At 43.1% G+C, this 25767-nt stretch overlaps 1 protein-coding gene across 7 annotated transcripts in view; it reads left to right on the forward strand.

Annotated features, from left to right (window-relative positions):
* Positions 1–25767, forward strand: part of STAU2 (staufen double-stranded RNA binding protein 2) — a 321968-nt gene that overhangs the window by 158307 nt on the left and 137894 nt on the right. For 6 of the 7 annotated variants that reach the window (XM_077352150.1, XM_077352152.1, XM_077352149.1 and 3 more), the window contains 2 exons: positions 6553–6641; positions 7938–9040. The exons of the other annotated variant lie outside the window; for it this stretch is intronic. In XM_077352150.1, the coding sequence (XP_077208265.1) occupies positions 6553–6641; positions 7938–8031 (183 nt within the window). In that variant the 3' untranslated portion in view covers positions 8032–9040. Of the gene's footprint in view, positions 1–6552; positions 6642–7937; positions 9041–25767 lie in introns of those variants that run through there. 7 annotated transcript variants of the gene reach the window in all.

Raw genomic sequence — 25767 nt, forward strand, 5'->3', positions numbered from 1 at the left:
TCCCAGAGGAAAGGGAAGATAGAAGCAGGAATGGGGATTGAGTGCGTGTTTGTTTATATAAACTTGTTCATAACTTCTCTTGGCATTATTGTAGCATTAAGTTACTATAATTTCCTGTATCAACTGTAGAAATCTTTTAAAATTGTATCAAATTGTGGCGGTAAACTGAAAACAACTTTAAGCTTAATGATACAGGATGAAAGTCCTTTTTCCTTTCCTCAAGTTGCAAAATGGGCTATAAGAATTGGATAGTTGCATCTTGTGCTATTAAGAAATGGGAAGCAGTAAGCCCAACTAGCTTGGTGCCCTTGGGTGCCGTGGTATCTGCTACCACATTTTGTGGTGCTTGCCCAGTATTCTTAGAAAGTGGGCAGAGATAGGTGAGGCTTTTGCTCAGCAAGGCTTCTGATTGGCCATTGGAGATTTGATGGACTGCAGATTTTTTAAACGTTGCTTTGACAGCAGCTGCCTCCATAGCACAAGAATCATCACTGTGTGATTGATGGTAGATGAGGACAGCCATTTTATTTATTTTTATTTATGATTGGACTTCTATCCTGCCACTTTTCAAAAAGACTCGTGGCGGGATCCTCCTCAAGCTACAGCAATTTGTGGCAGCCGTTTTGTGGCTGCAACCACTACGCTGGATGTATCTTCTGTATCAGCTCCATCATGGGAGTAACCAGGTAAATATTGATTAAGGCCATGTATGTGCCACTCTCAGCCAAGTGACCTAAGAAGATTCAAACAAGACTACCACCAGAGCACATCCTGAGAAACCATGGAAATGAAACATATATGTAAAAGGAGAAACACATGCATCCGTATGCTGTACTAAAAATTAGCATTAAGTCATTATTGTAAGAAGGCAAACTGAAATCACAGTTTTCAAGAACAACCTCTGTATGCAACTGCTTTGTGCAAGGATGACTTCATGTTACTAAATTGTCATTACAAAATATCCGATTCCCTACAGAGAGACAATCAGGAGGGGAATGGAATTAACAAATTTCAATATGATTTGCTAATTGCTAATTGGCTTAAGAAAAGCAAAAAATGACCCAAATGATTGGAAACATCCACTTCCAGCCAGATCCAGACACATATTTCGACTGAGAAGAGCCAAGACAAACAAAGAGCATCCTGTTGGCATTGTGTTTTTGGCATTGCTGTATCTGCACAGAAAACAAGTGATATATGAAATGTGTAAAGACATCTGTTTCATAACCTATGGGGCTTTGCTCTCAAGGCAGTTGTAAAATCTTCAGGGGGGGAGAAATATTTCTATATATCTGTACAGATGCTATTTCAAAATAAAAAAAATCATTTGAGGAAGTGCTCAGCCTTCAGAAGAGGAATTTGTTCACTAAAATCATGTCAAATATTCAGCCTGCATCTCTCTTCTGCTATTCATTTAACAAGAGTTTACTAGTTTTTAACAATTCCATATTTTCAGTTTGGATAAATATTTTCAGTGTAATAAATAGTACTGGAACTTTGTAGATCCTTATGAGTCTGTACCATTAGTTAGTCCAGTCCTTGTCCATCTACTTAACTTTTTGCATTAGCTATTAAACCTTGGCAAAAGTTGGAATTGAGGGCCTAGGAAAGCTAATGACCCCCAAAATATCGCAATACAGCAAGTCTTCACCAATAGCAATTCACATTCTGTCCTATATGCTCCCAATTTCCTTTTGTCCTGGACTTGCTTTCATTGTATCTGCTTCCTCCTCACACAAATTCTTTATCTTCAGCTTTTCCCACAGGCAGGATAGAAAGGAGGTACCCCATAGAGTATATTTTCTCCAATGTCTTTCTTCTGCCTTCCTGTACAGAAGCCATAGCCAGAAATTGGAGCTGGGTAGTTAAGGAGCACAGTTTAGGCCATATTAAGGGATGTCAGGGGCCAGAAATATAATTAAAATGCAGTCTTAAACAGAGTCCTGCCCTTCTTAAACGCTTGAAGTCAATAGGCTTTGAATGGTGTGATTCTTCTTAGGTTTGCAATGTTAGTTTTCTCATGTCAACTGTTGCAACACACCCACTTTGCTATCTCAACCTGTTAATGCTTTGTGTCCATTTAACTGAATCTCTCACTGCCCAATCCTGTCTTGTGTGGTTTCTGTGACCAGTATATTTGCTAGTGCAGGTATGCAAATGTAAACAACCATGTATCCATGCAATGGTCTGGGAAAGGGTGGGTTGTAATATAGAATACAGAATCTGACAGCTGGTGCCTTTATATTGATCTGTTGTTGGCTTCTGCTTTTAAAAAAAATGCACACAGCATTCCAGTGAAAATTATTGAAGTGCGTTACTGCAAGTGATAAAATTTTTGAACAGTGTAAAGGGGGAAAGTTCCAGCACTGGAGCAAGCATAATATCCAGGAAGAGAGACAGCACGTAGAAAACCTCTGCACAGACTAATAGCGAGAAATCTTGGATCTAATGATCTTTTGCACAGTAAATCCAGTAAGTGAAACTGAAGATTGCAGGATGAAGTACATCAACTCATTCTATGATTAGTGAAATGCCATTTTTGAGTGCCGGCTCAAGTGCTGAAGTTAGGATTGTCTCACCAGTCAGAGTGGTGCAGTATTATCAGTTGGCAGCCTATCATTTGAGTGTTGTGAAATATTCCATGAAACCAAGAATGCTGCTGTATAGATGGCAGCTTACCTTTTTCATTTTATATGTTATTCTTTGTTTGTAAGATAATGTGACCACCCGTCCTGCATTTCGCGGGACCGTCCCGGGTTCTTGCTAAAAGCCCTGTGTCCCGCCGAAGGGCCCATTTTGTCCCGCGGCATCCTCCGTGGACAAGATGGCGGCTCGGCGTTCTCTGCCCCAGCCATGCTGCTTATTTGTTTGTGCCCTGCCTGCCTGGGCCTCTCTTACCTAAGTGCTGTTCTCAGGACCACCCATGTCTCCTTTGATTGGCTGTCAGGTCTCTCTTGGCTGCCACGTCATCATTGGCTGCTGCTTGGACACTTCCTGCTTTGTTTGGTGGGTCCAGGCAGCAGCGCGTGGAGGCGAGGCGACGTGGGAGCCGGACCGCGAGTGAGGAAGAGTGTTTTTGTACTTTCTGCCTGCCTTCTGGTGAGCTTTCTCCCTCCCTTCTGATCCACATGCGTTTGTTTGTTTGTGGAATTTTTCTGCCGGCCTGCCTGGCTTCTGGTGAGTCCCAGGCCCCTCCCCCCCCCGAGCCACCTGGTTGCTTGTTTGGGGAATTTCTGCCTGCCTGCCTGCCTGCCTGCCTGCCTGCCTGCCTGCCTGTCTGCCTGCCTGGCTTCTGGTGAGTCCCGGGTCCTTCCCTCCCCCCCTCCCCCGAGCCGCATGGTTGTTTGTTTGGGGAATTTCTGCCTGCCTGGCTTCTGATGAGTCCCGGGCCGTATGGTTGTTTGTTTGGCCTTTTTTCGTCTGTGCAGGCCTTAAGTTATTCCAGACCTCCAAGGGTAGCCTGGAGGTTGGCAACCTGCCGGTCAGTGCTGTCCCTCTTTCTCAATCTTGAAATCTGGTCACCTTATTGTAAGAGTATAATGCAGATTGTTTTCCCCTCATCCAACAGCAGGGGCAGGCTTAGCAGTATGATGGTTACTCCTTCTGTAACTGAAGGCCTCTCAAAAACAATGTGTTGGCCTTTTACCTACTTTTCATAACTGTCTTTATTAGAAGTTATTATCTACCTTTCTCTTATGGCTCAGGGTGTCTTATAAATTTAAATAAAGACCAGCCATAATATGGTAAAGCACAATTAACCCACCTCCCCCAAGAAAATGTCTGCTGCTCAAGACCAGTTAAAAGCCTTATCAAATAAAACAGCTTTACGGTGCTTCTGAAAACTTTCTAAGGGAAGTGCCTTCCTTAGGGAGCCCATTCTACAAACTGGAGCTACTATTGAAAAGGAGCAGGGCCTGATGGGTGTCAAGCAGTGTTTGGGGAGGGTGGGGGGACAAGCAGAAGGTAACAGCTAGAAGCCAGTAACTGGTGCATGAATTCAAGTGGAGAGAGATAGTATTTCAGATATTTATGTCCCAGGCCTTATGCCACATTTTAAAACAATGTTTAAGGATAGACCCACAAAGAACATAAAACGTAGTCAGACCACAATGTTACAGAAGAAGAAGAAGAAGAAGAAGAAGAAGAAGAAGAAGAAGAAGAAGAAGAAGAAGAAGAAGAAGAATTGGTTCTTATATGCCTCTTTTCTGTATATGAAGGAGGCTCAAAACATCTTAGAGTCGCCTTCCCTTTCCTCTCCCCACAACAGACACCCCGTGAGGTAGGTGAGGCTGAGAGAGCCCTGATATCAATGCTTGGTCAGAATAGTTTTATCAGTGCCATGGCGAGCCCAAGGTCACTCAGCTGGCTACATGTGGGGGAGTGCAGAATCGAACCCGGCTCTCCAGATTAGAAATCTGCACTCCTAACCACTGCACCAAACTTAGCGTGGCCAAGTAAGCTAAGTCAAAGAAATGGGGAACATTCATGAACTAAATGCAGCTGATGATAGCACTCTTGGACAGGCAAGATTGAGTTCATGAGCATTTTCAAGAACTGAGGTGGATGTATATGAAGGCATAAATAAAGAAATACAAAGTGTCTTCCATATACCAATGACAGCCAATTCCTAAACACCAAATGAACTCATTCAGTGACCTCATATACATATTGAAGAGTATAGGTGACAAGGCACCCTACACCCATTGACTCTAGTGTGGTCAAAATTCAGTGTCCAATCCAACAAAAAAAGACCAAAAGGGCTACTCCAGCCTTTGGATGAGAATGGAGCATTTAAAACACTCTCGTTATTGGTGCCGTTACATAACTTTTTAAACTGTAATTGTAGACGAAGTCTGATGATCCTGAATAAAAGCTAAGGAGACGCTAATGGTCCTGTGAACCATTTCCAGTTATAGCAAACTTATCATACATTGTTAAAAGTTACCATAGCTCATTATAATTTTTGTTCAGTTGCTTTATGGTTTTATAGTACTACTACCTGAAGAAGTCACAGCTTACAATTGGTTTCATAGTAGTGAACTTAGTTTTGCACTTACCATCAGCACCAGACCTGTTGATTATGTTGTTTTAATATAGTTAGAGGCTTAAAGATTATGTTGTTCTAATATGGTTAGAGGCTTAAAGATTATTCACCCATGTTTGACATTGTTCGGTTATTTGATCTTTATTTATTATTTTTTTACCAGTCAATGGCGCTTAATAAATCCCAACATTAACTGGTTTTAGGATTTTTTTAAAAGTTAGATTCACCTTTTTATACCTGAAATTCTTTGAATGAGAACTAAAACTTTCAGTCAGCATTACTTGTACTTTTGCTGTGATTTTTCCCTGCAAAGATGTCCTAGGTAAAGAAAGAAACAGATGTTCCCATGAAAGGCTTCATTAAGCTGTGAGAAACTAGGTTAATATTTCATTAAGGTGCTACAAAATAGCTTTGCAGATGGAACAAAACTAGAAGTACTTAGTGAAACTACAATGAAACTTTTGGCTGCTTAATCCCATTTCCTAAGAAAGAAACTCTCATTTGAAATATTTTAAACATGTTAACAGAAAGGAGCCTCTTTGATAGCTTGATGAGAGATTTTTGTAACACTTATGCCCTGCTGTTCCATTAGAAAGCACATAGTGGCATACCCAGGCAAAGTTACAGCACTGAACCTGCTTAACTTCAATAGCAAAATGACATCTTGCCTTTCATTTTCTGATATTCAAGAAAATACTGAAGCACTATGCAAATGGATTAAAATTGAGTTATGATAATATATTGGCGATATTAATAGTGTGAGTTATGAAGGAAAAACCAGGAAGGCAGTTTTGATATTAGCAGTTCATCTGCATGCAGACTTTGAGCTTTTTTGTAAATAAGACGGTAGAAGTCACTTGTGCTTCCAGTACTGAGAATTTAGGCTGGAAGTATACATTTTGGCAGTTCCATGACTGCAGCCAGAAAACATGGCACCATGTCTCCTTTCTCCTGTAACTTCTGTAAAGGAATGACATCATACTGCATGTGTCCCTACTGCACCATACTTTATTGGTGGCTTCCTACAAGAGCAAGGTGATGAAGTTACATTAAACATGTTGTATCTCTAGGTGTTATTGAGGGGAATGAGAAAAGAGATGAGCAGGGGATGGACGTTATCAGCCACCCAGTATGTGGTATAGTTTTTATTTCTGACGTCTGATTAATCCATGAAAGAAGATTACAAGTATCCAGCATTTTATTTTATGAACACCCTCCACAAGCACCACCATTTTTGCTATTCTACAGATAGATGTTCTGTGGTTTTTGGCACTCTGGCATTCTTTTGTTTTAGCATTAGCAAAGCTGAAGAATAGCAAAGCTGTACGACTAGTAGGCTTCATTAAAGCACAGTAAAAAAAATCTTTTTTGATGCATTTCTGATGCTGATACTTAACCACATCTTCCTATGTCCCTGATACCGATCTGATATGTTAAAACCCAATATGTACAGTTTATGCTTTCTGTCGTAGTTGTAATGCTTTTTAAAAATATGCTCTGTGTTACAGGCAGCTCTAAGTGCCTTGAAACAGTTTTCAGAACAAGGCCTGGATCCAGTGGATGGAACTACAAAAGTTGAAAATGGATCTCTTGAAAAGTAAGATAGTATTCAGTATTCTTACGTATTTTTTAATATATATTTTTTATTTTCATAAAGATAGAAATATGAAAGAGAGACAGTATAAATATATATATACATATATTCTTATGTATTTTGTGAGATATGCCAGGTAAGATTTTTTTAAGTGTAAGGGCCTTCAGATCGTAACAGAATATTTTTTGCTTTAACATTTGTGTAAAGGTGGTTTGTAACCATTTGGAGTCATCACTAAAAATAACTTTCAGAATTACTTTAGACATTTATTAACCAGTGACTCCTTACCCAACCTTTTCAACAAGGTCTTTTTACTGTATGAATTTTGTACTTTTAACACCATGAATATAGCTTGAGATCACATTTAAAGAATCCTTCCTCATTATCAGCTAGGATATGCCATGTAAAGGTAAACTCTTCAAGTTCCCCACTGCAATCCAGCATGCTGTGTATACTCTGGTTTCTACACAACCTTGCCAGGCACAAGTAAGCTGCTCATCCAATTCATTGCAGTAAGGAGCACAGCCTGTGACTCCCTTTATGTGCTTTGAATACTGTCCCATCAATGTAAGTGAATGGAGAAACCGACAAGAATGGGGGAGTTTTTGTGTGGACATTAGCATTCCTTGAATCAAAGGTCAAATAGCTATAGTGGACTTCTAAAAATACAAGAAGCAGCCAGTGTTGAAAGCAGAACAGCACAATGGTCAAATTGAATTGCTTTACATTACCTGTACACCACCATTGATTTTAATGAAATCTGCACTTCTTCATCAGTGTAGATGCAGGGTACCCTTGTATCATATTATATCCAAATGAAAAGGAACAAATTTACCACTATTTCCTGTTTAAAAGTACAGTTTCCAATTTTTGAAAAAGTGGGTAAATGCATATATAAGGACTAACATAGTGTAGACATGCAACTAAAGAAACATTTTGGGGAAACAATTAAGGACACCATAACTAACCAAATTGCTCACATGCAGGATGCAGTTCGATGGCTGCACATTCCTCCTTGCAGGGGAAAGCCCTCCATAAGCAGGCACTGTAGGAGAAAAGCAAGAATTGGAGCTGGAATTTTCCACTGATATATAGTGGCTGTTTGTAAACTAATTTAATCAGAAACATTTACCACATGATCTCACCAGCATAGTATCCGAACATAAATATTGTTGTTTCACTCTAAAATGTCCCCCCTTGTGGTGACCTTTGAATCTCATGTGCCATCTGCTAATAAAAACGTCTCAAAGATGTCCAACCCTGGACCTTACTGCTCTTGTTAATGTATTAATCTTTCAGACAAGTCAAGCATCTGGGAGAAAACGCAGACAATAAACAGACTAACTCAGGCACCATTGCTCAGGACTGCAAGGATTCAAAGGCTGTCGTCTAGGAGCCTCCCAGCACCCGCGGCTGCCACTGCGTCCTTATAAACCTGTCAACACGCAATAGGGTGTATGTGTACAAGGAAATGAATGACTAATACCATTATCTGAGTCTTATGTGAAGACAACACTATTCTAACAGAAGAGATGATATACATGGTACTGTTTATTGAACAGAGGAGGGAAATAACTTAAATCTTTGCCTCCACAATCTGAACATCTAATAATCCAGACTATTCCAGAGGCCACTGGAGTTTTTAACATCAAGTAATTACCTAAATCTGATGCGGTGATCGGACATTAAGTTTACGGTTGATTAATCCTCTGGAAGAAACAGAACTCAACCCAATGTGGACTTTTATTACTTTTTCGCAGCATAGCCTAAGTTTAGCTTTCCTCTTTTTAAAAAAAAACAAAATTATGCTTGGACATTTGAAAATTAACCAATGACAGTGCTGTGAGAGTTGTAGCTGTTGTCTTCATATATAGTCATACGGCTTCTCTTTTTATGCCAGCATTATGCATTCTTCATATCCTTATGGAATACGTTATGACTGTAAGATGCACTACTCCGAGTTGTTTGCGAACTGAAATTTTAAATCATGACAAGTATTTACTTAGATATGAACGGATGTTTTTAACGATGTACTCCAAGAGAAAGCAGTGATGGTATTTGATTTCCCTTGCCATGTATCGATTCAAGAGGCCCCTGGCCTCCCGCGAACACTTTCCTCCCTCTCATTCTGCTCCATGTTGTATGAAGGCACATTGACACCCCATTCTGTGTTTGGTGTTGACCCATCATTTGCATCAACTGAGTGTTTTTAATATCTGCATTCTGGCCAAGAACAGCAGAAGAGCATGAAAATGTCAGCTAGGCAGAGGGACAAAAAGTGGTGAGACAGAACTGTATCTAATTCCACAGCTGACAGAGATGGGATTTGCACCTGCATTTTGTATCAATATATTTGAATTAAGTGAGCAGACAAATGCAGTAAAACCACATCAGTTAATGTATACAGTGCTTGTATGGTCTCTTTCTTGGTTTGTAAGTAACATCAATCACATTTTTCACCTCTCTCTTGCTATATACTGAGAACCAAGATTGCATTTTCTAGTGTGCTAGTTTTCCTGCTTTCTCCTATGACAGAGTTGCCCCATATACTTTATAAGCAAGTGTTTTTAGTCCCACATCTGCATAAATACATTTTCACAATTTGCTACCAGAAGACCTAGAATATCTGAGAACTAATTTGAAGTGTATGTGTAAGAACTTCCAAAATATTATTTACTTTAAAAAATTATTTGCCAAGACAAAGACTAATTTTGTGATTTTAGTACATGGTTGCTTTATTTATTTACTTACTATAGTTATAGTCCACCTCAAGGCATGTTATAGGGTTAGCCGAAGCTATCAGTATGATCTCAAGAAACAGTGTCCTAGATCTAATCTGAAACAAAACTGAGTATTGGTCATTAAATGCTAATGCAGGAAATGGTTTTACATAAAGAGAAACCATGGATAGAGATTACTGACTAAATCCCGGTTGAAAAGGGTACAGCTCAGATGAGTAATTCAAGAAGACCTGGAGTTGGTTGACCACTGTTTTCTCAATGACCTTGCCAAAAAGGACCAATTAGAGATTGGGTGATAATAGGTCACCACATTTTTCTATAATGGTGGTTTATTATGTAGTGGATAGATAACCACATCTTTGAATTGCTGAGATAAGATATCCATAGTCAATCATTAATTTATGATGGATGCCAAGTACTCATTGATATTGACCTTATATGATTTCTGCAACTAAAGTAGGAAGTCATCCAAAGCACAAGTGGTGGCCTTCACAGGTTCAAAGATTGTGTCAGTATCCATTATGGAATTTGGGTGAAAATTATCCATAAACAGACCAGACCTCCTGTCTGAGCTTTGTTACTACCAGTATCAAAATCAGAACATATCAAGGGATTTTATCAGCAAAATAAATAAATGAATGAATGAATAAATAAATAAATAAAAGTTTGCAAAAACATCACAATTAATTATCTGATAAATGTTCCAATTTGGGAGTTAACTAGCTGATACATTGTTCAGAGCAGTTTTTCTGTCCCTGCTTCATCATAGGTCTTCCTATGAGCTTATGAAGGAAAAATCTTGTATGCTCCCTCTCCTTGTTCCTTCTTGTTGGACCCCAAGAAATTGAAAAGCCCTTGGCCATACCAAGTCTCTGCTCAGCAAAGCCACCTCTTCCCCTCAGTCTAAAAACAAACTGGGTAAGCAATTATGATAGTGTCTCCTGCTAAATGCAATCTCATGTCTGGCACTTAGTACCTGCCACCTTAGAGGCTCCTAAATTGCTGTGCCTGTCCCATTCCTACAAATTAACACAGGTGTGACTTATCATAACTTTGTAAATTTGAGCTATGTTCCAGGGATGGCAAGCTTACCCACTGACCCTTGTCTTTAGCTGACTTCAGCTAACAAAAGTTGTTTCCAGAGATCAAGCTTATTGATATGAGAGTTTGATAGATGAATTTTAAAAATACAGGTGGTCTGTTCAAGCATTCAGACTGAGCAAGGGAACAAAAAAAAGTGAAAACATGTAATTCCTTTCTCTACACTCAGTACTTACACTACACAATTTTTAGAACAGGCTAGTATTACTTGGATTGCAGAAGTTAAAATTATGCACTATGTTAGTTCTCATGGTTTGGGATGTCGCCCATTATTTATTGTTGTATGGACAAAATGGAGTCCCCAGGTAAAAACAAAATCCTCCATTGCTAGTGCAAATTTAAGGAGCTTCTCCAGATGGAAGTGGAAGACAGCTTCTTCTCTGTTTCTAGGGAACTTATAATATGCCCTGGTAAGTCTATCACACCTTGGTGTCATTTTAATTTTGTTTCTTAATGAAGAAGAGAATATGTTCTAACCATTTATCCGTTTACCTGCTCTGACTCTTTTGGGAGTGGCAGAACATTAGGAGTCAAACCATTGTCCTGCTTCAGCTAGAGTCATCAGCATAACCAAGAGATTGAGTGTTCTGTGCTCGAAGCTTGATACCTTATTACCCAACCCCTTCAAGCACCCAGTTACAAGTTTGCAGCTGCATTCCTGAGAGCACACATAGTCACAATGACTAAAATAGTGGAGTGAATTCTTGGGTGGAGGGAGTTTCTACACAGAGCCCTATAGCATGGTTTATCAGATTATAATGAGTTTTCCACTAGCATTGCTCTAGACCAGTGGTTCCCAACCCCCGGTCCGAGGACTGGGACCGGTCCGTAGGGTACCACGCTATGGTACCCTAACCTCTTCCTTGTTCTCCGCCCCGGCTGCTGCCTCGGGGGCTGCCCTGCCCCTCTGCCGCCGGCTCACCTTTGGTGCTCTCCAGCGGCCGCCATGGCTGGAGCTCCCCCTCAGCATGGCACTGCGCAGCTGCGCCCCCCCAGTGGGCAGCAGGCAGTCAGGGGCACCAGCGGGAAAGCAAGTGGAGCAGGGGCTCAGGCGACGGCGACATCCCTCAGCAAAAGACTACCCCCCCCCCTGGCCTCAGTAAAATTGTCATGCGTTGACCAGTCCCCAGTGATAAAAAGGTTGGGGGCCACTGCAGACGACTCCCAGTTTATCATCGATCTATCAGATACGTCCTTACAGTTAAAAGCACTGTGTACTGGAGTTAAATGTATGTCCAAGGACATATGCTCCAGCACAGCAGTGCCCCCTTTACCCTCAGTTCCTCATTTGCTGCCAAAGGAGGAGGTCCAGTGGTGTACCTAACCTATTTGGTGCTTGGGGTGGGTAGTTTGGTGCAGCTTAGTGATACAAGGCAGGAGTGGAAGGGCAGGGCTTGGTGAAGCTTTGGTAAATGTTTATCTGGATGTTTCAACGTTCTATTCCTTTGATTTTAGAACTATTAAAGGTTAATTGTTAGCTTATTGGTGTTGACTTGAAGGATGCCTATTTTCATGTTTCCATTCACCCTCAACATTGAAAAGGTTTACATTTCTCATGTGGGGAATAGAATTTTCCAGTCCATTGTTCTACCCTTTGGTCTAACTATTGCATAGACCAGTTATTTCTTGCCTCTGTCTCCAAGGTTGCCATATATTTCCTTATTTAGATTATTGCCAACTAGTGGTAGATTCAACAGACTGTTTGTTGAGTCAATTATATCTCATCCTGGAGACCTGTTAAAGATTAGGATTGTTAGTAAACTGGGAGAAATCATGATTACAGAGAGTACAATTCATTGGAGTTTTGCTAGACTCTTTGAAGGGAAAGGGATTTCTGCCTCTGGAAAGGGTATAGATTATTTCTGCTTTGGTGAGACACTTCAGATCTCACCGGTTCCAATCAGTTTGGAACACTTCATGCATTGTGTCATATGTGGCATCTACTATCTACTATGGCTAGGTTACATATACAACTTCTGAAGTTCTGGTTTTGATCTTGCTACAGGAGTGAGATTTATGGTTTATGGCACTGATTCTCTGTTCCCAGATCTGTCAGCCATTCCTTATTATGGTGGTTTTCTAGAGAGAATTTATCCAAGAGGATTTCCTTCAGAGTTTCTCAACAGAAGGTAATTCTCACTACAGAAGTTTCACTATTGAACTGGGGCACTCACTGTGCAGGATTTTCAGCTAGGGGTATGTGGTTTGAAGAGGAGAAGTTACTGCACATTAACACTCTAAAATGTGTGTAGTTCATTATGCCCTTATTTGTTTTTCAGATACGCTGTGGGACCGTCCCATTCTTGTTCAGACAGACAACACGGCTACACTGTTTTATTTAAGCAAACAAGAGGGAACAGGGTACAGGGTCCTGTGTCATAAGGCTGCCCTTACATGGGATAGAGCTGCAAGGTTCAATGTTTCTATTCAGACTATTCACATTCTGCAGAGTTTAAACACAGAAGCTGACAAATGAAGCAGGATTGGCTCACTTTCCCACAAGTGTCCCATAAAGGCTACTTAGCTGGAACTACTTTTTGCCCTCGGGGAGGTTCCAGATGTTGATCTCTTTGCAGTGTAAAGAAGCAAGAAGCCTATGAGGTTCTGTTCCTGCAGAGGACTGGGAAACCTCAACTTAATGGCTTGGACTTTTAGAGTGAGAGCTAATATTCTCTAAAAAGGTTAATGAAGTACTCTTTCAGTCATGTAACTTTAATATCAGGAGATCCTATATGTATAAGTGGAGGCAATTTTCACTCTGGTGATAGGAATGAGGTGTCACTGGGAAGAGCTCCTTTGCAGGTCATCTTTGATTATTTGTTACAGCTGAAGGCTAAGAGTTTGGTATTTTCTTCTCTAAAGGTTACCATTTCTTGTTATCATAAAGAGAGACTTGTTTTTTTCTCAACATTTGATTAAGAGATTTCTTAAGGGGTTGGGCAATCTTGGTACTTGCAAGATGTGAGGCACAAGTGGCCAACAGTTCGGTATTCCTTGTTCAAGTACTGGAGCATGCCCCACCGCATGGTGAGTAGTTTGTTATGATCCCCATGTGGGGCTGCACAGAAGATCAATTATGAAAACAAGGTTATGCTTACCTGTAACATGTTCATTAAGTGTCTTCTGTGCAGGCATATATAACCTCTTTCCTGCCCCACTGCATTCTTTGCTTCAGCAATGCTAGAAGTACTGAGGGTAAAGGGGGCGCTACTGCACAAGAGCATGTGTCCCTAAGCAGAAGCAAGTTTTTGGCTCTGGTGTGCAGAATCCCTAGAGGCTTTAGCTGTAAAGACCTATCCAGTGGCAGGCCTGCTCATGCACTGTCCCCATGTGTGCCTGCACAGAAGATACTCAATGAACAACAATTACAGGTAAGTGCAAACTCCTTCTCTCTTCAGGTCATCCAGCTTTGTAGTAAACCACAGGACAGGTTGTTCCCCAAGGGTGGGAAAGGTCAACAGGGGGCAATCTTGTTGATAGCTGTTAGGAGCTTCATATTCCAAGTACATTTGTTTTGAACCCCCAGAGCATTCTGGTATCCAGTAGGATACATAAGTCTCCTTGGACGGGCCATTTTAATTGTCCTTCTCTACAAAACAATTATTTCAAGAGCCTCTTGTGGCGCAGAGTGGTAAGGCAGCAGACATGCAGTCTGAAAGCTCTGCCCATGAGGCTGGGAGTTCGATCCCAGCAGCTGGCCCAAGGTTGACTCAGCCTTCCATCCTTCTGAGGTCGGTAAAATGAGTACTCAGCTTGCTGCTGGGGGGGGGGGTAAACGGTAATGACTGGGGAAGGCACTGGCAAACCACCCCGTATTGAGTCTGCCTTGAAAATGCTAGAGGATGTCACCCCAAGGGTCAGACATGACTCGGTGCTTGCACAGGAGATACCTTTACCTTTACAAAACAATGGAGCCACATTCACTCTTGCATTGAGTTGATAGTGGTCAGAACACAGGATATGCTGAACCTCCAACTTGGAAACCACTCCTTTCCACAAAGTCTTACTGGGAAAAATTAAGTTCAAGGCATAATTTTTTTCATATGTTGGGCCAATGAACATATGAGAGATGCCCATGGCCAACAAAGAAGCTACAAAATCCTGGGCAAGTTAATTGGGGCATATATATCACATTATTTTCTTCCAGTCAAGTCTGCACTACACAATGCAGGTCAGTTTTCTTTTCCTCCAATAATCCAGGCAGCAATACACACAGAGCGGGTGCCCCACACATTTAACTATTGAATACCACCTTGGCCATACATCAGTAGCAGCAGTGTAAGGGTTAACATGTTGGATTGGGACCCACTAATCTGGAATCGAACATAATCCAGATTGTTCCCTTATTGCCTGTGATAGTTATTTTCTCAGCCTAAAACACAGGAATAATCCCATATGTTTATTTATTTAGTTGTTTGTTTATTGAATGTTTTTCTTATCTTGCCTTTCTTCCCAGTGAGGACTCCACCAGCTTATAAAAAATGCCAGCATACAACTCAAAGCAACGAAAAGAACAAAAGGTACACTAAACAACATCCTGACCTTGCCTTAGATCCACTGGGACATTCATTCAAGGCTGCCAGCCAAGGGCCCCTTTGGCTTTTGCTAAAAGACTTGCATCTCTGGCCACACCCAACAAGCAGGAAAACAAACACTTGACCTGCCCAATATATTCCCCTAAACTCTCCTCCCTTAAGGTATGTACGACATCCTGAATTGTTGGAAGGAAAGTGAGATATAAATGAAATGAATAAATGTGTTGAGATTTTCCCACACATTTCCAACCTCTCTTCACTGTCTTAAGATCTAAAGCTTTCTGATTTGGGTGTTTGCACAGAAAGATAGTAGAATTGTAAGCCACATTGTGCTCTGGTTTTTGATCTCACATACTTCCAATTAGGATGAAAGTGCTAGAGTGGAAGCTCCCAGGATATCCACTGATAACATGAATTTTTCATGAGCTACAGATATGTTTGCCTTCTGGAGGAGTTTTCCAAACACACCACAATATATTCTCAGCCCTGACCATGTGACACAGCCTTCCTTTCATCCTGTTAAGGATTGTGCTATCTGTGTTGGAATAGTGTTTGACCTGCCAAGTCATTTTTAGAGCCATCACAGCATCCAGACCTGTAGTATGTGAAAGCAGACAAGCATTTTAAATGATAGGTTGTCTTTCACAGATTCATAAAGTTGGAAGGGATCTCCAGGGGTATCTAGTACAACGCCCTGCACAATGCAGGAACTCATAACTACTTGCCCATCTATTCACAATATGCCTAAATTAATAAAATCAGCATTTCTGCCAGATAACTATCTAGCCTCTGCTTAAAAACTTCCAAAGAAGGAGAAGTCACCACCTCCTGAGGAAGCCTGTTCCACTGAGGAGCCGCTCTTACTGTCAGGGACATCTTCCGGAAGTTCAGCCAAAAATTATTTTGAATTAATTTTAACCCATTGGTTCTGGTTTGACCCTGTAGGGCAACAGAAAACAACTCTGCTCCATCTTTTATATGACAGTCCAAGTATTTGAAGATGGTTATCGTATCACATCTTAGTTGTCTTCTCTCCAGGCTAAACATAACAAGCTCCCTCAATCTTTCCTCATGTGACCTGGTCTCCAAACCCCTCACCATCTTTGTAGCCCTCTCCTTCATGTATTCATGCAAAAGCTGAAATTATGCTTTGAGTTTTAAACTACAGATAGCCTATGCCATGGTTTGACTGGTGCCTTAGAATCCTGACTAAAGTGACTCAAGATGATTTACAAAAAAACAAACTATAACCAACAAGCAACACACAATTAAAACCAAAATCACACACACACACACACACACACACACCCCAACAAAATAAGTTGCTTAAATTCCTGGCTTTACATTTATTGTGAAAGACCTTCCCACCTTTTTGGAGAGTGATGCCACTGAAAAAGAGTAGAAAGTTTGAAGAAAGGGCTCAACTGGCAAAAAACCTTGGGAAGATCTGACATAGCTTATAACATGAGAGACACTCTTTCAAGTAAGCTGCCCTCAAGTTGTGTAAGGCTTTAAAGCTCAAAATAAACCCTTTTGAGTAAGAGTCCACTAGAATCAGGAATGTGCGGCCCTGAAACAGACCAGAAAAGTCTATAAGTGGGTTAGGCCATGGAGTCCACTGCTGGACAGGAGCTTGTGGCGTTTCCAGATGGCTCTCCTGGCAGGTCTGGCACTGCTTGATCCATTCCTCGACTTTCACATCTGTGCTGGACCACCATACATAGCTCCTGGTGAGAGCTTTCATATGCATAATGCCTGGATGAGTTTCATGCAGGGCCTCCAAAACTCAGTCTCAGTTTAGTTGGAACAACCACTTGATTTACCCACAGCAGGCATCCCTTGTCAACCAATAGTTTGTACCGCTGGGATACAAAGGGTGTGAAAACTGAGTCCTGCTGACTTTCAGGCCACCTCCTCCACACCCAGTTGAGGATGTGGGAGAGGAACTGATCCTTTGTGGAATAGACAACCATGCTCAGGGGCATGGAGCAGTGGGTTGGGAATAGTCTTGAGAAGTAGAACCCTATCGGCTGGTGAAGGGTATGTGACAATGCCCAGTAGTGGCAGGCAGCATTTCCCATGTGTTTTCCTGGATAGTGTTGCAAGATGTAGTCACAGCCATTGAGGAAAATGGTCCAACGCAGCATTCCTGGAGATGGGATTTGAGGCATCTGACAGTCCACAGCAAAAAGGCCCAATAATTATTTGTGACCAGTATCTATTGTGAAACAGCGACTGTATACATAGTCAGGAAATGTCTTGATGCCAGCAATGATGGGGAGGGCTTCCTTAGCAATTTGTGCGTAGTTCCACTCAGCTGATGACAGTGTGTAGGAGAAGAAGGCAATTGGCACCTCACATCCGTCAGGTAGTCAGTCACTAAGGACTGCTCTGATCCCATAAAGGGAGGCATTACAGGCAATGGCAACTGGATGGGAATCCTCAAAATTCACCAAAACACTTTTGGAGGACAGGAGGCTGTTGACCACATCAAACACTGTTTGCTGAGTCTGCCCCGACCCATGGGGATTTTTTCTCCAATAGGTGGTACAACGGTTTTGCAGTTGCTGCCCCCTGGATCTGAACAGTGACTTTGATTTTCTTTCATAGTGGAAACTGGATGTCTTTGACTGATGTCTGGGCTGCTGGTAAGTCGATGGTGTTGGTGTTTGTGCATCGCTGTACAGCAGGAACTCTAATTTTTTTCTCCTTATCTGGGGATGAGCTCATGAAGGTGATGCTGGTTGGCTTCTATGAACCAGGCCTTTGCGATGAGGCCTGGCTTCCCACAAGTCTAGCATTTGACATCCCAGAACTTACACACTCATATTTGATGGTTTCTTCTGCCGCTAACGCAGGGAAATATTCCTCGATGTGGCGGGCTGGAACATGCAGAAGAGGCAAAGTGCATGTATTCTACTCTTCAGTGTCCTGGATTGGACTGGGTTTCAGCTTGGGTGATGGGCTCCGAGCCCCACAAACTTTGTGTGTGTTCTGGTCAGTTGCTTCATCTGCCAGGGCTTCCAATGCCATCTTAAACATCAATTCTAGAGAAAACGCACCGCTCTGAGAAAACATCTAGAGAAAACACACCGCTCTGTGCGCTTGTCCTGGAGGCCACACAGGAGTCCATCTCACAGCGTTCCCTCTAGGTTGGGAAAATTGCTGTGTTGGGCAGCCTGCCTCAGGGCAGTGACATAAGCTACCGTGAACTCATTTTCATCCTGGTCTCGCTTGTAAAAGGCATTCTGTTGAGTGCTTTCAGCAGGTTGTGAAGCAAAGTGCTTCTTGAGGGTGTCAACAATGGCGTCGTATGACACTTCTTTCACTTTGTTTGGAGTCATCAGTTCTTGGGCAAGCTCAAAAGTAGCTGCCGCACAAATGCTGAGAAGCATGTTCCTCTTCATGTCAGCTTTCACGATTCCATTTGCCACCAGGAAACAGCTGAAGTGGGTGGCATATGATTCCTGTTTGGCGGGAAACTCAGGATAGCACACCTCAATATTGCATCTAGTGGCCATGATTTCAGCTTGCATTGAGTCTCTTCACACAAGTAGAGCATGTCAGTGGTACTCCTTGGAAGGCAGGACACCGAAGCAATTTCAGCAGTCCCTCCTCAGAATACAGGGAATAGAAGTGATTTCAGTTGCTAGCCAGGGCTGCCTACCAGCCTCGTCACCAGTATTAAATCTGTGGATTCAGTAAGACACAGACACTCAGCTCCAACAACCAAGCAACTTTACTGGAACCAGAGATACTGAACACAGATAACCAGAACTGGAGAACTTACATACACATTCACAGCTCCCACCAAGATGCATGATTGGCCATTAACAGAGGCCCATGATTGGACCTTAAGTCTGTTCAGTGTTTGGCTGCCAGCTGGGAAGCAGCGAATCCCAGACACAGATTTAGGAACTCAGTCTCTCCTTCCAAGCTCCCAGTCTCTAAATGTCCACAGATGCAACACAATCGTTACTCCAAACTAGCTTTCGTGGTGATATCAAAATGTCACTACTCAATATACAGTATATCTGTTCATAACCCTGCTCTCTTGTTTGAGAATTCCAACACCTATCTCAGCAATTTCCTGACAAAATAAATGTTATTATTTTTATTCGTACTTAGTCCTGCAGAGCCACTGGAAGGATTTGTTTCCGTTACCCATGATACCATTTTGTAGATCCAGGTTTGGGATTCATTATGGATTAGGACTCAGCACAACAGCTTGAAATTCTGCAGTAAAGCTACTCTTATTTTAAAGGGCTAAGGGACCCATTTGTAACAGGTTACAAGCTTAATTTTATTGTCAAGTAATATTTAATTAGGCCCCAAAGCCCAACAAACCACACAATAGCACACAAGAGAAGAATTTTCATCAGGAAAACTGAAGGGCCTAACGCAATTAAAAAGAAGGAATTTGAACTGGAGAATTTCAGACCCAAATGATGGCCTCCAAATGCACGTTTAACCTTTTAACAGATGTTGCGTATTCTAGGAATTGATTCAATATTCATAAATGAATTATTACTATGGATTCCATACTGTTGATGCATATTCTGAAGCTAAGTTATAGTTCATCCGACCCATGAAAGAGATGAGTGTGTGTCTAAATTTTATAACTTTCTGGTAGGGCCAGGAGTTCTCCCGGAATTCCAGTTGATGTCCAGATTATGGAGAAAATGGCATCTTCAGGAAGTGCACTGCATGGTATCATTACTGCTGAGTTCCCACCCCATGCTCTACTCCCAAATTTCCAGGAATTTCCCAACCCACGGTTGGCAAACCATCGTGGCCTGTCAATTAATGTACTGCAAAACCAGATTTGATGCTTTAGAATCTGGAAAACAAGAGCTTCACATTTCAAGATGAAACTTAAATACTTTGGCCACCTCATGAGAAGGAAGGACTCCCTGGAGAAGAGCCTAATGCTGCGATCGAGGGCAAAAGAAGAAGGGGACGACAGAGAATGAGGTGGCTGGCTGGAGTCACTGAAGTAGTCGGTGCAAACTTAAATGGACTCCAGGGAATGGTAGAGGACAGAAAGGCCTGGAGGATCATTGTCCATGGGGTCACGATGGGTCGGACACAACTTCGCACCTAACAACAACAACAATTATTTCTAGAGGTAATTATAATAATTATATCAAGAACCCATGCCACTTAGCTGAACTTGGATTTTTGTTAAGTATGAAAAAGTGGTTATCAAGAGTTACAGTGTTTGTGAGAACTCCTAACTGCTGTAGTGTTATTGGGTTTTCCCCCCTTTAATTTCATCTGTTACATTTGTTAACAGAATCTCAAGTTTTATTAAGATATTAGACAAAAGGAGGCCACAGGAAGCTTGCAACAATTTATAAATGGTTCCCAAGTTATGAAGCTTTCAGAAAAACCTTCAGATCAAAGACAGGGAATGGCCTGCTGATTCACAAAGTGATTTTCTCCCCTCTATTCATTGGAAAGCATCCATACTTAAATAGCATGGTGTGACTATTCCTTTTGGTGATGGAACCATATTATGTATGCATTTGTCTCTCACGTATGTGTCATTTGGATTATACCAAGTCATGAATCCATACAGGGAACTTTATTTCAAGTATGCTTTTCCTCAATAGCATGCACTGCTATCAGCACTTAACTTATTTTCAAGTGCACTTAAATCACAGCTCCACTCTCAAGGGTAACAAATAAGTCAGCTGTGCTGTCTTAGGCTGCATCTTGGTTCCTCTCCATCAGGTCTGCCTATGCTCCGCAGGCCAATTGCCTCTCAGCCTCTAGCAGATTGCAATGATTTTCTCACAGGAAAGCAGAGAGGGAAGAGAAGCAGAAGGTTTTATCGCAGAGGTTTCTGGTGATTCCTAGAACAATCTCACATCACTTCTAGGTTTTCCCCAGAAATGACATAGCAATGTAGATATCACCCTCCACACAGCCCTCCCATTCAGAAGCATGGATACTTAAATAGCACAGTGTGCTAGGACTAGAGTGGAATGACCAATTCTTTCCTGGCCAAGCATGAGTTACCAGTGGGAACTGTTGAACTAGCATGGTGTTTAGCAATCTGCAGGTTTATATCCAAGATTAGAATCCCTGCTCTTCCTGGTAGCCTAGTTGACAGCCCAGCTCCTGCCAGCCCAGCTCCTGCCAAGTCCTGTTCTTAATGGAAAATGCTGAAATGAGGTAGGCAGCTAGCAGCCCTTTGTGTATTCCTTTCTCAGGTCCCTGCTTCTGCCATTTTCATCACCCATTTATGTACCCAGTGGTCTAGAACAGTGGTCCCCAACCTGCAGGCTGCGGCCCGATGCCGGGCCGCGAAGGCCATGGTGCCGGGCCGCAGCTCCCTCTCCCCACCCCCCCCCCCCACAGTAAAAAACTTCCCAGGACGCAAGCTTGCGGCCCGGGAAGCTTCTTACTGCGGGAGGGTGGGGAGAGGGAATCAGGGCCGGGCCGCGCATCGTGCATGCGCGGCCCGTGCGGGCGCGGCCTGATGCCCTGCCAGTCCCCAGCCTCAGAAAGGTTGGGGACCACTGGTCTAGAAGGCAAGTCTGTGGGTGCCAGGTCTTATCTAGGCTCCTATAGTAGCACCAGGTCAGTCAGAGGTACTGACAGGATGCAAGTCTCTTCAGAAGGCTCCTAGGAAGTTGAATTGCTGAGAATGGGGATGGTGCTTGGTTTCTGGGAAGGGACCATGGTGCCCAATTGTTCAGAGTAGGGTTGCTAACTTTGAGTTTCCAATTGGGACAGGGTAATCTCCCACTCCCAGCTCATGTTCCTGCTCATGTGGGAGAAATATAGTGTGTAAAAAACACTAGCAGGTGACAGGGTGATGTCACTTCCTGGAAAAAACTCAGGACTGACATCAATCTGCTCTAGGAATCACTGAAAAAAATCTATGGAGCTGCTGATGATTCCTAGAGATGTGTGATGTCACATCCAGGTTTTCTCTGGAAGCGCTTAAAGATTTCCCCATGTCCCTTTCGACTCCCATCAGTTTCCACTAACTGGCAACCCTAATCAGGAAATTCTGGAGATTTGGATGTGAAACTTGGGGAGGGCAGGGGTGGGGGGGGGATGGGACATCTGTGGAGTATAATGCTATGGAGTCCACTCTCTAAAGCAGCTGTTTTCTTTAGGGGACCTGATCTCTATCATCTGGAAATCAGTAATTCCAGGATCTCCAGGCCCCACCAAGAGAGTGAAACCTTAACTCGGAGGGCCCTGTGTCATAGGGATTTCAGGGCCTGCAAGGGATGCTTCTTTGAAGTATCAGCATCATCAGGGCTGGGGCAAGTCAAGACACCCAGAGAATTCTGGGTCACTGCCATCCTTCTGCCCCTGATCTAGGGCAGCCTTGAGCAAGAACTGGCAGGTCCCTATCAGTCAGGATCCTATTCCCTCTTAAAGTCAGTATTTTATTTATATTTATATATTTATTATTAGTTTTATATACTGCCTCTCCCTGTGGAGCAGACTCGGGATGGCTTACAGTATCACAATTGGTGATTGCCTACCTGATAGTCTGCGGGATACTTACATCATGGGTAATTTGCCCTCCCTGTCATTTGAAACCATTCCATTCCTCTATCATTTTGCCACTTCCTAAGCTGCAGACTTCTGTTGTTTCCAGAAGAACAGTACATGTTAGTGTTGCATTAAAACAGTAGTTTGAACGGTACTTAAATTTGCTGGAATGGTCTTATTGTTATTTGGTGGTTCGCACAGGGGATTACCAACTCGGCTGTGCCATATTGAGGTAAGAAGCACTGACAAAGCAGAGCATGGTTGTTCTGTTGCAAAGACTAGAGCTGAGGTTGTGTCCCAGACCAAATCCAAAGCGACATGTATCTTGTGGATGTGTAAAGTTGCAGCCAACTTATGGCAACCCCAGCAAGGGCCTTCAAGACAAGTGAGAAGCAGAGATGGTTAGTCATTGCTTTCCTCTGCAGAGCCTTCCTTGGTGGTCGCCATACCTGCTTAGCTTCTGAGATCTGATGAGATCATGCTATACACTCTACATGCTACCTTCCCTATGCATGTGTCTTAGCCTTGCACTAATACCAAGGCACTACCCCCTCTTCAGTCCCATAAGCTGTTATGCCAGCACATTATACCCATCTGTGTGGGTGCAACGGATTCATTATGCTTAATTCTGGATAAACAGAAGGCTTGCTGCTGAGCAGATAAAAGCAGGCCTGCGTTAACGTAATGCCTTCTTAGCTGGAAATCACACAATTCACCAAGCCTGTCTGCACAAACTGTTTTTTAAGTTGCAGACCATTTGAAGCAATGTTGATTAGAATTCTAATCACATTAAGCCACAAAGGGCTTTCTGCGAATATCAGAGAGAGCATTTTAAATGAGCCATTGCCGTTTGAAGCAGAAACTCATTAGGTCCAAGGCACATTCTCAGACTGAGTGAGGTATTAGCAAGACTTGGTAAGTCAAACTAGCATCCTGTGCAAACTGAGCACACACCCAAGATATACCCAGTATTTCTCTTGAGGTTGCTAGTTGAGGTCCAAAATCATCCGCAGCTGCCACAAACTGAATTGTGGGCAGCTTGCTCCCCACTACTGATCATCATCTGTGGGATATCAGGGGTTTGGGGAACACAAAGTATGATCCTAAACAGAGTTACGCTCTTCTAAGTCCATTGAAGTCAATGAAGTTAGAAGGATATAACTCTACGTAGGGTAGCACTAATTGCTAGAAGGTCACTGGTCTTGAATGTCTATGCACAGAAACAAATAAGATATATATATATCCCACTTTTATCTACTTGAAGGAGTCCTAAAGCAGCTTACAAACACCTTTCCCTTCCTCTCCCCACAGCAGAGACCCTGTGAGGTAGGTGGGGCTGAGAGTTCTAAGATAACTGTTCTGAATGGCTGTAAGAGAACTGTGACTATCCCAAGGTGACCCAGCTAGCTGCACGTGGAGGAGTGGGGAATCAAACTGGGTTCTCCAGATTAGAGACTGCTGCCCTTTAACCACTACGCCATGCTAAGAATCGCAGGCCCAGTAAAAGAGTCACAGTGATTAATGAAGGATGAATGACTTTATGGGACAGGAAGACAAACAACTTGATTGGAAAGAAGGGAAGTCTAGCAGGCACCAGGGAATTATATTAGATGAAAGAAATAAACTAGCAGCAACCTCCTGAGAAGTAGGAGGCAATTTTAGCAAGGAGCTTTTATTAGAGGAAATAATACAGGTATCCCAACGCAATGGTTGTATATGTGGCTGGTGCACCTCTCATATCTGAAAGAAATTGGGCTGGATTGTGAAGTCACAGGGGCAGCTGAAGGAAGAGGGGCTGCCAAACAAGTCAGTACCATGATCTGTTGGCTGAGATGAAACACGCAAAGAGGAGTCAGACCACCTGCTGCTTAAAATAATAAAACTGTATTATTAAGAACTAGTAGGAAAGCCCATTTATAAAAATGGGCTGTCCCAGCCCCGGCAGAAGGCTGCGGCCAGCGGCAGCCGCACAGCTACCCCCCACTCCCTGGGAAGGTGGCCGGCTCAGCAGCAGCAAAAGAGCTCCTGGAACTCCCTCATGGCCAGCCCCCTCCCAGGGCAAGGTCCGTGGCTCGGCGGTGGGAAAGGAGCAGGGCTGCCGTGTCTTCGAAGCGGCGCTGCTCCTTTCCTGCGGCACAGTCGTTTGGCGCCAGCCCACTCCCCAGCCAAGGCCCTTCAGTGGCCGGCGGGAAAGGAGCAGGGGTATGTAACTTTTACTATGGTGAAAAAGCTATAGAAGCAGAGTGGTCTAGGTCAGTGGTCCCCAACCTTTCTGAGGCTGGGGACCGGCAGGGCATCGGGCTGCGCCCGCGCGGACCACGCCTGCACAGCGGGCCGTGCCCGCGGGCCACACCCGCTCATCGGGCCGCGCCCGCGGGCCATGCCCACGCATCGGGCCGCGCCCGCGGGCCATGGCCGCGCCCGCGGGCCATGCCCGCGCATCGGGCCGCGCCCGCACGGGCCAGGCATGCGCGATGCGCGGCCTGGCCCTGATTCCCTCTCCCCGCCCTCCCACAGTAAGAAGCTTCCCGGGCCACAAGCTTGCGGCCTGGGAAGTTTTTTACTGCGGGGGGGGCGGGGAGAGGGAGCCGCGGCCCGGCACTATGGTCTTTGCGGCCCGGCACCGGGCCGCGGCCCACAGGTTGGGGACCACTGGTCTAGGTTCTGCTTTTGATACTTCCCTATCCTGGAGATGGATGTTGGTTTTTCTCTCTACATTACCTTCCTTTACAAACTGCTATTGTATAGTAGTGCTTCTAAAATTTTGGTCTAAATGACTGTAAATAAATAAATAAAGATGTAGGTTTTTCTCTTTTTTTTATCACAGAGGAATCAATGGGAGTGTTCCCAGTGGTGACCCCAGCATCCCTGCAGTGGTCTTGATTTGCTTCTGTTAGCCCCAGAAATGCCAGCTTCCATATCTCAATTTAGCCACATCACCACAAATTCCTGTTTCACTGTGGGAGATGCATACCATTACTACAAAGTGATGGGACTGAACAGCAATTCCTGATAGAACAGACCAAAAGAAAAAAAATAACTATCTGAAAAGGTTTTGTTTATGTAACAACTACTGTTTGGAGTTGTACAATTTCCACCAATCCCACAAATCCCAGCTCTAGAAATTAGTTCAGCAGTATCATCAACAATAGTAGCTTGCAGGTGTATATTTTTACTAAATCACCTCATCTACCGTCTGAAAAAAATGTACATCTTATTTGAGTCCAGTGG

The sequence above is a fragment of the Paroedura picta genome, chromosome 9 (genome assembly GCF_049243985.1).
Source record: "Paroedura picta isolate Pp20150507F chromosome 9, Ppicta_v3.0, whole genome shotgun sequence".
NCBI classification, from domain to species: domain Eukaryota; kingdom Metazoa; phylum Chordata; class Lepidosauria; order Squamata; family Gekkonidae; genus Paroedura; species Paroedura picta.